The sequence below is a fragment of the Elaeis guineensis genome, chromosome 7, assembly GCF_000442705.2.
Source record: "Elaeis guineensis isolate ETL-2024a chromosome 7, EG11, whole genome shotgun sequence".
In the NCBI taxonomy this organism is placed as follows: Eukaryota; Viridiplantae; Streptophyta; class Magnoliopsida; order Arecales; family Arecaceae; genus Elaeis; species Elaeis guineensis.
The window spans coordinates 84376716-84389296 of NC_025999.2; the positions used below are offsets into that span (position 1 = coordinate 84376716).

The window sequence follows — 12581 nt, forward strand, 5'->3', positions numbered from 1 at the left end:
ATGTAGTGAAAATCTTAAGTAAGAGCTTTGATGGCCTTATCCTTCAATCGACTTTGAACGTTTGATTCGTTATCAGAATTGAAATAAAAATTTAAATCCTTAAAAAAGAATAAAAATTAAATTTTAGATAGATTGACCATTCTGTCCTAAAATTAAAATTAGAATAAAACTTCGATTAAAATTAAACTCATTCTCATTCTAATTCCAGACCCCAACTTCTTCCAACCAAACACCACCTTGTTTATATTAGATTTGACAGCAGATCAGCTAATGCCATAGAACAAACACTTAAAAATTTATTACACAGCCCAAAAATTGAGCCAAACACAAAGTCCAGCAGCTCAGGGTTGAAATTAACCAGATTACACCTTTTGTACCCTCTTTTCTATTTGCGCAAGCAGACTGCCGGCAACAACAAAACCACAGTGCAGATAAGGATTTAAATAACTACGGATTCATGGAAGACGAAATCATTAGTCGGATCTCTGGACGATGGAAACAATGACAGTCACGTCGTCGAGTTTGCCACCAGTAAAACCAAGGTATCCAGCTGCAAGGGCTGCATCAGCAAATGGACTTCTCGCCGATGGTGATCTTCCAACCTCCTGAGCCCTCAATGCCAAGAACTCGGCAATTTCCTGAAAAACTAAATTGTATGAGAAAACAATCCTTAGATTGAAATAACTGATGATAGGGTTGGATTCATACCGTAGGCTTGAGGCTGGTCCCAAGGGACTTGGATACAATTGCCGCTACTTCCTGTTCGTATAGATTGTCGAACAGGCCATCTGTTGCAGTTACGATTACATCCCCTTCGTCTAAATCAATTGCATAGACCTGAGATTGAATGCATTTAAATTGATCACAATGTTCTTTTGAGACCATGACACCAAGTTTCCTGGTAACACCTACTAGAACTGCTGCAGCGGAAATTGCGATACCTCTATATATTTTGAAGGATCCTCTCCTCTTTCAATCTGCAAGGGAAAATTGAATCCGTAAACCATCGGGGTGGACTTCTTAAAAACTGTGCCATTCCTTATCACAATGAATCCTGAATCTCCAATATTGGCCGCATGAAGAACCTGTGTTAAATTGATAACCATAATTGTCAACGACTCTCTGAAGTTCAAAAGAAAACCAAAACCACTTGACTTCAGATGCCGTAATGGAAAACAAATGATTTCAGATGCTACAATAGAAAAGAAGACTGCATTAATCACAAATTCCCAGTTAAATTGTCTGACATCACAAGAAGCACGAGTTAATATTACTATTTATCTTCTGAAGAACACACCTGTCCATCAAAATAAGCAACCAGAACAGTAGATGAACCAGGAGAACGAGCTTCAGCAGCGCTCTGAATTAGAATTTGGTCTGGTTTAGTTCCTGGGACTCCTTGACATTCTGAAACTAATTTCTCACAGTTCTGCATTAGTTCCCGAGCATATAATCCTGCATTGATTCCTAAAAAAGTAACAGAAAAAATTAGATCAGGTTAAAAATAAAAAGAAAAAAAGCAGTTCTCATCATGAAGAACTGCTGCTTTTTTTTCTAAAATAGCAGATGCAAGAGCACATAGCCCGCTCAGAGTTAGCATATTTGTCAGTCGTACACACTGCCTGGGAGAAAACGAGTCATATGCCGCAACTTTGAAAAGTACAAGGACAGACTGGTAAGAGGCTGATAAGGATTCTTTTTGGGAAAAAATCCCAAATAGTCATTAAACCAAAAATAAGTATGTAAAGATGAGATTTTGCTGTTTCCCCTAATTGCTCGAGGGTTTTATGACTTGCAAATGCTAGGTGGTGTGCCACAAGCATAAGGATGTTGGTGTTCAGGGTTGTGTCTTGCCTACCGCAAAGCCAACACCATCTACGTCATTTTGAACCAACAGAAATCTCCCCATGTTGGGATTTGACATCTCGAGATTCGGTCCACACTGAGCCCATAGCGAGGTCCAGGACGACGAATGGAGTCTAACGAGCCTAAGATCAGCTCAAACGAAGTTTGGATGAAGAAGTTATGCTCAAAAGAAGACTGTATGGGGATCGGAGCGACGGGCTAGCGGAGCAAGCGCCGCGCGCGGGCCGGCTGTGAGCGCACGGACGCACGGGCGGGCGGGGCCCAAGCCCAAGCAGGCATGCACGCGGGTGCGGCCCAAGCCCAAGTGGGTGCATGCAAGCGTGGCCCGCGCAGTTTTCTCACGCGGTCCACGCACGATGCATGGACCGACAGTCCATGGGGACCCACGTGGATCGGGAGGGCATTTTCCCTGGGTTTCTCATGGTGTGCATGGACCGGAAGGTGGTTTCACAGCCGTTTCTCGTGGTCCACGGCGCACTATTTCGTGGATCAGACGCGATCGGATAGCTGAGATCCGATCTGGCGCACGATCAGATGGTGCAGATGGCTTGCCGGCGTGATCTGGGTTTGATGGAGCTTGATCGAGCGTGATCGAGCGGCCGAGGAGACTTGCGGTGCTGATCAGACGGCCGTGAAGCATCTGCAGTCCGATCAGAAGTGGTTCTCCGATCCAGAAATGGTTTTAGGGCTTTAAAGGACCCTGCGGCGAAACAGAGAGCACGATGGCCTTATGGTGTGTTCTACAGAGGATCCAGAGCCGCAAGAAACTGAGAGTGGCTTTGTGAGCTCGGCGGAACCTGAGCAGCAGTCGCGAGCAGAGACAGCAGCAGACCTTGAAGAGGTGCCGACAGAGAGCAGGAGTAAGAGCTTAAGGCAGACTATCAGGCAGCAGACAGCGGTCACTTCAAAGGTTTAGAGGATCTTCCTAAAGAGAACTTTTGTGAGGAAGAGCTTCTTATGAGGGAGAGATTGGGTGTCCGAGGATTGAGGATGTGATCTCCTCTTGTAATTTTCTTTTTTCTCATAGTGAAGCTTGCATGCCCCGTGGAGACAAGCCTTTTGGCTGATCCACATATTTGATTGTTTTTGTTTTATTTTTTCTTTCTTCCTGCTGCGACGCGTGGTATTGAAAAGATCCTGTGAAGATGGTGTCCTGGTCATACATCCCCAATAAGTGGTATTAGAGCGAGGCGGTATCAGAACGCAGGTTGCAGCGGTGGTGATCAAGATTGAAGATGAAGCAGACAGACTCAATCAAAATGGAGATCAACAGATTTGATAGAAAGAGCAATTTCTCCTTGTGGCAAGCAAGGATGAAGGACGTGCTCATCCAGCAAGGGTTGATCGATACTTTTTTGTGCGAGGAGAAGCCGACTACCACGGAGGTGTAGGATTGGAGATGGCTCCAGATGCAGGCGGTGAATATGATCCACTTGTACCTAATGGATGAGGTGGTGATCCATGTGCTTGGCGAGTCTTCCCCAACGATACTGTGGTCGAAGCTCGAGAAGTTGTACATGACGAAATCTCTCACCAACACTCTCTTCCTCTGGAGGTAGTTCTACTAGCTGTGGATGACTGAGGAACAGAGTGTGCAAAAGCATCTCAGTCACTTCCAGAAGATCCTCACCGACCTCCTTACGTTAGCGAAAAAGTTGAGGAGAAGACCAGGACGCTGGTCTTGCTAGCGTCGCTTCTCCTTCGTATAAGTTTTTGGTGACTGCTCTTCTAATGGGGAAGAGCACCATCAAGATGCACGAGGTCACTATGGAGATTCTCCAGAACAAGATTTTCAAGCGGAAGAATCCAACTTCGAGCTTAGGTGGCGGCAGCTTAGCTTTGATGGTTTCTGAAAGAGCAGGAGATGATAGACGGAGGGATACGAGATCGCAACGAGGGTGATCCAAGTCTAGGATGAGGGACTTGAGTAAGATAAGATGTTACCGGTGTGACAAATTGAGGCATCTAGCCAGAGATTGTCCTCAACTCAGAGATCGGATGAGGGCTACTGCAGCGACGGCCAGTAGCGAGTCAGAGAATGATGTTCTAGAGATATTTGACGAGGTATCTATTTCTTTCCAGTAGTAGATTTTAGATTCTGCATGCACCTATCATGTATGTTGTAGAGAGGAGCAGTTTGACTTTCTGAAGAGTAGTGAGGATACTGTTTATCTACCGAATGGATCGAGCTGTGCGATCAGAGGCATTGGAACGATCAGCTGAAGGACACATGATGGTGTAGTGAGGAGATTAGGGGAGATCCGATACAATCTCGATTTCAGACAAAATCTTATCTCACTGAGCAGACTGGATTTTAGAGACTATAGGACGATAGCTGGTGAAGGAATCCTAAAGGTGTTGCATGGAGATAGGATTATTCTAGAAGAAAAGAAAAGAAAAAGATGAGAGGACATTATTACCTAACGGGGAGCCCAGTGCGACATGGAGCTTCAGGAACCAGAAAGAGCCCAGTGCGAGGTGGAGCTCCAGGTGGAGGTGGATTGGACACAAGATGCGAGACTCGAGAGGATGAGAGACGATATCGCAAGGTGAGATTCCTATTATCGCAGGAGGATACTCCGAACAGATTTTAGATCAGCAGAAGCATAGCATGCGAAGGAGATGGGATCGAGCAGCCTGACTCGACTCCCATATTTGCCCACCTATGATCAGCAAGCGATTGCCCCAAGACATGAGGGCGAGGAGATCCAAAAGCTCTCAGAGTTAGGAGGAGACCGAATGTCGAATCGAAATAGAGATTGTTGGAATTTGATATCTCGAGATTCGATCCACACTGAGCTCACAACGAGGTCCAAAATGACGAACGGAGTCCAACGAGTCCAAGATCAGTCCAAACGGAGTCTGGATGAAAAAGTTACACTCGAAGAAAATCTGCACGGAGATCGAAGCGGTGAAGAACGATGGCGGACCGGTGGAGGCAGCAGTAGAGCAAGCGCACGCAGCTGCAAGCGGCCCAACACGTGGACGCGCAGGCGTGGCCTAGGACTGCACGCACCCGCGCAGTTTTCTCACTCGGTCCATGCGCGATGCATGGACCGATGGTCCATGGGGACCCGCGTGGATCGGGAGGGCATTTCTCCTAAATTTCTCGTGATCCACATGGACCGAAAGTTGGTTTCACAGCCGTTTCTCGCGATCCACGGCACTATTTTGTGGACCGAACACGATCGGATGGCTGAAATCTGATTTGGCGCATGATCGGATGGTGCAGATGGCTTGCGGGCGTGATCTGGGTCTGATGGGGCTTGATCGAGTGCAATCGAGTGGCTGAGGAGACTTACGGTGCTGATCGGATGGTCGTGAAGCATCCGCAGTCTGATCATAAGTGGTTCTTCGATCCAGGAAGAATTTTAGGGCTTTAAAGGGCCCTATGGCGAAATAGAGAGCACGGTGGCCTTGTGGTGTGTTATACAGAGGACCCAGAACTGCAAGAAATCGAGAGTAGCTTGGTGAGTTCGGCGGAACCTGAGTAATAGCCGCGAGTAGAGGCAGCAGCAAATCCTAAAGAGGCACCGACAGAGAGCAGGAGCAGGGACTTCAGGCAGATTGTCAAGCAACAGACATCAGTCACTTCAAAGGTTCAGGGGGTCTTCCTAAAGAGAGAGCTTCTGTGAGGGAGAGCTTCTTGTGAGGAAGAGATTGGATATACGAGGTTGAGGGTGTGATCTTCTCTTGTAATTTTCTCTTTTCTCACAGTGAAGCTTGCATGCCCCATGGAAGCGAGCCTTTTGGCTAATTCACGTATTTGATTATTTCTATTTTATTTTTTCTTTCTTCCTGCTGCGATGCGTGGAGTCAAAAAGGTCCTGTAAAGATGGTGTCCTGGTCAGACATCCCCAACACCCCAACCATTCATGGTCGGTGCCATCATTTTCTTATCAATTCCTATCTAGACTTGCATCCGTCATCATGAGCAATTTCAAATCCTTCCCAGAAACTCCATTATGGTATTCTTATGCATAAGCATGGGCACAAGGTTCAACCATGGATGAGTGCATGTCTGACTGCACAAGTGTGTGCAAGCTTGTACATGTGCACGTGCATGGGCATGTATGCAAACATGCACATGCATGTGAGCATGACCATGCATGTGTAAGTGCAAGCATGTGGACATGTGCATGCATATACCGACATGTGCGGTGGTCGTGTGCATGCATGAACATGGATACATGAGAATGGGGGAGCGGGCACGGGCATCTGTGTGTGCACCCAGTTGTTTGCGTGCATGCAACTGTGTGCAGTGGGATTGTTATGAGATCTCCCCTATCAAATCATTTTGCAATTTTCTAAATGGCAGAAAACTGATTATCACCAGATAAGGAGACTTTGAATCACAATAACTGCTTTTAATGTCTAAGCTTTTCTTTGGACCAGGATTTTGGATTAACTCATAAAAGAATGCTTTTCCTCTTTGAAGAAAAATGGTATCTTTGCTTCATAATGGTTTCCATTGGAGGTTGAGAGGTCATATCCACTCTAAATTCTGAAACCTACTATGTCTTGAAGAATGATGCGAATATTGGCTACTTGCACTAAGTCATCTGATCTTTGATGAACAAAGTCAGTTTGTAGCATCGGGCCTCATGGGAAAGGGAGATTTTGGTTTTGGGGGGGGGGGTGGTGTGTGAGTTGGAGAGCACCTATTATATATATATATATATAGAGAGAGAGAGAGAGAGAGATTTACCTTTCTCAGTCTAATAAAGAAAGCATTTTCCTACATTTGATTAATTTATCTCATTTCTTTAAAGAAATTTTCTTTGCTGCTCCAAAAGATTGCTACTTAGTTTGAGGTATGTTTATCAAATCACAATGCAGAATCCAAACTCAAACCATACTCATGATGATGAATATGTTTGTTGCACCAGAAAGATGAACAACATAGATACTAGCTAAAAGAAAACAGAACATAAACTTAAGCTTTTAGAAAGAGAAATACCTTCTAGCGACCACTGACCTACTCCATCAGCTATGCCGAACCAGTTTTTGCATGCCACAAAGAATGCATCTTCCCCACCTGACAACGCCTGGCATTATTATTCTAATATTACTGAGTGTGGATGTTTTCTATCAGCCCAAACCAAGAAAGGGAAAAAGTAATTAAATTGTCTAACATGTTACACTTCTAAAACAAACATTTCAAATGTTCAAAAATATAAAATATATAAAAAATTATTTTGGAAAGAAAAATAAATTGTAATATCATCACATTGTAGTGTTCCAAACCCCCCCCCCCCCAACGAAAAAAAAAAGGCACTTTGTACAGGAGACGCCATTTATCTAAAGATGAGATATAGATCATAGAAGAACCTTTGTTTTGGACTTGAACATGAATTTCCACTACCCTAGAATGGAAAGCCTCTTGTATTGACGTCATTTATACTCATATATACTTCAGGCACATTAGGTATAATTTGACAAAACACATAATTTATGCCCTCCAAATATTGGAATAACCATTTTGTTTCGTTGGTAATTTTCTTCTTAAAAAAATTGATGTGCATTAGGATAAAGTAGCAGGCAGTATAAAATGTCCAACACCAACCTAGAGCATGTTTTCTTGCTTGCTTGCATATGTCCAAAGAGATATTATGGTTTCAGACAAGCATGCACCTCTTCGATGGTCTTGCACATTGATGCCATAGTATGTTTAAAATTTTATTTCACTAATTATCCACTTTTAAAGCAACTTAATTATCCTTTTGCATCATAAATGTTGTTTTTGACTACAAGCTTAAATGCTGCAAACACTGTATGGATTTTTTTTTTTTAAAAAAACAATAATGCAATCCTCAAGCTTCCAAAATCTCAAAGTGAACAGGAAAAGGCCATATAGAAGCCCCAGTTTGTGCATTTTTTTCACCATTTGCTCCTTTGACCAAGAATACAGGCACTTGTTACATCAAGGAAGCCTATGTTATCATGCTACTGAAAGCAATCAAAGATTGAATAATGGATCTTTATTTCAACAAGTCAAAGGAACTAAGGAGGTATTCAGATGGCCAGTATGTCAGACAAAACCAGCATGTTGACCTATCAGTTTCTTACTGAAACGGGGTGAGATGGTACAGTTCAGGAGCAGCCTGGTGGTAGAAATGGAGAGATCATGCATAGTAGAGATCCTAGAAAAGTTACAATTGTGCAAATCAGCTTTAAAGGACTATCTACATCTACATGAATAAGTTTTGGACAGTTTAAATCAAGTTAAGTGATTCATCTAAATATTAAAAAGAGAAAAAAAAGGCATGATGGGATACTTACATACTTTAGCCAAATCAAAGACATGAACCCGTGACTAAACAGGAAAAATAAGTGCAGAATGGGACTGCAATGGGAAAAGTGAGGTTTCCTCTTCAGCTGTGTTCTATCTTTTTTATACCCATTCCATGTCATAGGAAAACCATGGAAGGTCTCTCCTCTGCAGCTTAAGGCTAATTAAATAGCAACAATCTCTACCACCAATTGGCCTTCCAGATTTAGTCTAGGCTCCTCCTAAAACCCAAGATCACTTTGGTTAGGAACTAGTCAGCAATTCATTGAGGATCAAGGTTTGATGGGGAGCCAGTCTCAGGATATCTTCTGATTATTTATAGCCTAATAATATCTTTAACTGTATGAATCTGAGACAAGGCTCATTGGTTAAGGTTAAAATTATAACTGCATTGCCCTGCTCATGACATTAACAATACAGGAAAGCCCTAATAATGGACAGGGAAAGCAAATTCACTTGCTGATGTGAACTGTGTATTTTCAATATGCATGTTTGCTTTGAGTATGGACATAAATTTAATTTTGATAGTTGAACAAGTATATATAGGAGTCATATATAACATATACGCTGGAATAGATCATGAAAATCTGGATGCTCTAAATTAAACATACAAATATAATTATCTATTTTACTGTACAGCCCGAACTGTGAAGCCAAGATTTAAATATCGGTGGGTCGACAGGGCATCCCACCATCCTAAGTGTCAGAATGGTGCATGTTGGGACAAGATGAGCAAGAAATGGACCAGGATAGGATGAGACATTCATCATCCTAAGCATTGATACATGGGGCATCCCATTCCACTGAAATATAGGAACAGCCTTGCCCCATGGTAGTTAAAAACTTGCTCTAAAGTGAAGCATTTGTGAAGCTCTTGTTTCCATGTTTCCATAGCTAGATGTGTCACTTGTTCCATACTCTATACAATCATAACTAAACCTAAACCTATCATTAAAATTTAAAAAATAAAATCATCTAAATATTATGCTTAAATCAATATGAATATCCAGATAATACATCAATGTCCATATTCCACGTATGAATTTGGCTAAATATTTCAGAATCCATACCCACACCCCTATCTAGATAGATAAGCATATAAATATCCTCATCTAATTTGAGACATGAACTGGATAGAATTGCATCGTATGTGATCCGTTTCAACTCTATGCAAGCTTTTATAAGTTTTCGAGGTGCCCCACTAACACAATGATGATTAGCAATCATGGGATCCATTAAGATGGTAATAAGTTCCACTAAGACAGAGGTTCAAATTTGATAGTCCCCAGAAATTAATTAATGTGAAGCACTCAAACAATAATTCAAAGTCAGGCTTAACCTCCACATGACATACATCATGTAAACACAACCAATAATGCTCTAAGTCACGATTGAGAATATGCATTTGTAAACATGACCAATAATACTTGCTGTCTCCCTACAATCATTGCACATGCTGATGGAGAACACATATCGAATTTTGTTTAAAAAGAGTGCAGGTATGGCAGAAGTAATCGCATAACCAAAGCTGCTCAACAACAATGACTTACCTTCAAAGGATGTGGTAAGATGGCTGCTCCTGAAGACAGGGAAAGTGATGGTGCTGATATTGGAGTCACCCTGGATTGTAAATGAATTAAGGGTGATTGTAAATGAATTAGTCAAGAGAACAAAATTTCTTTTGACCTTGTAATTACTATAAGCAATATGCCAAGACAGGCATATAATAAACATCCATGCATCAATCTACAAATAGACAATATTTAGACAACAAAGGATTAGTATTATTATGATACAAGTTGAAGTCTGATCAAGAATTCTAGACACATCTGGCCAGGAATATGTGCAATCCCACCTACTTGGTTATTATAGAAATATGTCACACACAACCTCATCATTTTAAATAACTTCAAGTTTAATAAGAAAATAAGCATACCTGTTAGGATCAGCCACTTCAGTACTCCCGTTGTTCTGTTCAGTCATATCAATAATTTGGCCCTATATATGTACCAAAAGTGAACTAATATCAGGTTTAAATAACAAATGTAGAATTACCAATTCCAATACAACCAAAAGGAAAAGGAATTCAAAGTTTAGATCTTGAATTGGAAATGCAACTCCTCATCCTTTGAAATATTGCTCGCAATGCACTATATGCATGATAAATATTGGGAGTTACACACCACAAAACATGAGTTCACATAAATAATATCCCACATCAACCCAGCCTTACGTTATCTCATGACCTCAGATTAAAGAACGGATATAGCGATGTGCACTTGAATTAAGAACTGTGGACCATCTTATCAATGGATTCTTCCTCTTGCAGGAAGATATTATATCTCTGGGTATTTATCCGTTCATCTCAATTTACTCTCCAAAAAATGTGATTATATTCATGTGCCATCAGAATGAGTACATTATCCATTTATGCTGCAGCTCACCAGCTAAGTGGTGCTCAATTATTTATTATACATCATAATATGTGTTTTTGATTCAAATCAAACAGGCTTTTTTATTTATTTAGTGGGCAGTTACATTCAAAGACTAGCAGGAGGAATAATATAAAAATTAATATATGACTTTGAACCAAAAAAACTTTGGAAAAATTATTTGAATCATTGAGAAGGGATCAAAAGCATAAAAAATATACATAAATATAGCAGAGGACAGCAAGTCTGAAGCTTACCACCACTGATCTTTCAACCGTATTCTTCTTTGCTTGATCTTCTATAGAAGAGGGATTTGATTCAACATCCACATCAGTGTCGACATCCATGGCATTAGAAACCTCTGAAGCCTCAGTATCTTCCAAAATAATTTCCATGCTATCAACTTCACTGGTTGCTGGAAGTTCTGCAGCAAGGAGACTTTCATCACTGGAGTCACATATCTGATTATCCATATCAGAACTCCTTGGTTCTTGTAAAGATTCCCCCACGGAGTTCACTTTTATATCCTCGCCATTAATTGGAATTTCTGATGTTTCCAATACTCCTGTACCCAGTTCAGAATCTTGCTCAATTTCTGGAATCTCACTCTTCTCTACAGCGAAATTAGTCTTTTCCTGATCATTACCCAGAGACCCCACTGATTCCAGCACTGCAATATTAGGCTTTGAACTCCCCTTCTCCTTTTCTTGCGGAACTTCTTTAACTTCCAAATCCCCAGTATGCACGGTCTGATCACCACCCAAAACCTCCATTCCTTCCAATTTCTCAGCCTTCGAGGAACCATCCAAATCAATGATCCCTGAGGCAGGACATTGTTCAGTTACTTGTGTATCCATCGTCCTCAATTTACCAACACCATGGGAAACATCTATCTCTTTCGGTTCCCCCATCGCCAAAACAGCAACTTTCTCTTTTCTGTGTATCCCACTATCCTCTCTGCCTTCCCAAGACTCGATTTTTGGAGCTCCTTCTACAGTCTTAGTACCTTCTCCGTCACCACTCTCCAGGGATACCGATCCATCCAGCTCAAGATCAGATCTTTTCACCATTTCCTGATCGATTTCACCAAATTCTCCCACCAAACAGCCTCTCACCTCCGTCTCCTCTGAACCCGAGCTGTCAGCCTCGATCGCAACCCCGTCCTGCTTCAATTCAGCTGCATCACAGAACCGGAAGATGATGCTCCCGTCCGAGCACTCTGCCCAAACCACCAAACTCCCAGTAAACAACAACAATAAGAACCAGAAGAAGGGAATAAAGCACGTCGATCTCGACGCAGAGATCCGATTCATGGCAGAGAAATCGAAACAGGAAAAAAGGGGTGGGGATCTGGAGTACCGGTGGTAGAGCAGATCTCGAGGGCGGGTGGGGTGGAAGGTCTCGCGAACGTGTGGGGAGCTGGTCTCGGCCTCGTCGTCGGCGGTCCGGAGAGGGAGCGGCGGAGGGGTAGGAGAGCCGGCGGAGTAGTCTTGTAGGAGACAGGTGTGAGGCGGAGGTCAAGGATGCCGGTGAAGGGGATCTCGGCCATTAACGACGGAGGCTGCGGCGGCCGCGGATGGCCAGCTACGGCTCACATCAGGCAGCAAGAATAGCCGATGTTCGGTTTGTTCGGTATCGGAGGCGGGGGAAGGGGAGGGAGAGGATAAAGGTGAGGGAGAGGTGGGGGACCCGAGCCGGGGAAACGCGATTCCTCGTAACAGGACGAAAGTGGGAGCTTGACACGTGCGAGATTGTACACAGCCACAGACCGATACCGTAGTCGTGGTGGAGCTTCCCGGTGGGCGCATCCAAATTCTCTTGTAGGGGTCTCCAAGATCTAGACCCATGTAGCGTTTTTTATGGGGCATAATTTTGTCCGCCATGTTCTCACGAAGGTTTAATAATTGTTATTTTACGTCATCTGTTTACCTCTAACTATTCTAATTTAAACATAAAGATTTAGCCTCAAGAGGGAAAAGATATCATTCGTT

General features: G+C 42.6%; 1 protein-coding gene across 1 annotated transcript; it reads right to left on the reverse strand.

Annotated features, from left to right (window-relative positions):
- Nucleotides 1-216: 216 nt before the first annotated feature.
- On the reverse strand, nucleotides 217-12239 carry LOC105048609 (uncharacterized). Its single transcript, XM_010927961.4, has 9 exons — nucleotides 11950-12239; nucleotides 10848-11809; nucleotides 10095-10156; nucleotides 9709-9778; nucleotides 6827-6914; nucleotides 1298-1467; nucleotides 942-1085; nucleotides 709-837; nucleotides 217-638 (listed from the first exon to the last, which is right to left on the reverse strand). Exons 1-9 carry the CDS (start codon nucleotides 12137-12139, stop codon nucleotides 474-476), a joined length of 1980 nt encoding a protein of 659 aa, XP_010926263.2. The 5' UTR covers nucleotides 12140-12239; the 3' UTR covers nucleotides 217-473.
- Nucleotides 12240-12581: the final 342 nt, after the last annotated feature.

Excerpts from the sequence above, each read along its gene's own strand:
- LOC105048609 (XM_010927961.4), bottom strand. The coding sequence starts at position 12,139 with ATGGCCGAGATCCCCTTCACCGGCATCCTTGACCTCCGCCTCACACCT. Across the intron at positions 10,157-10,847 it reads CGGTTGAAAGATCAGTGGTG|GGCCAAATTATTGATATGAC; the intron begins GTAAGCTTCAGA and ends GTACATATATAG. Across the intron at positions 6,915-9,708 it reads TCTTACCACATCCTTTGAAG|GCGTTGTCAGGTGGGGAAGA; the intron begins GTAAGTCATTGT and ends TAATAATGCCAG.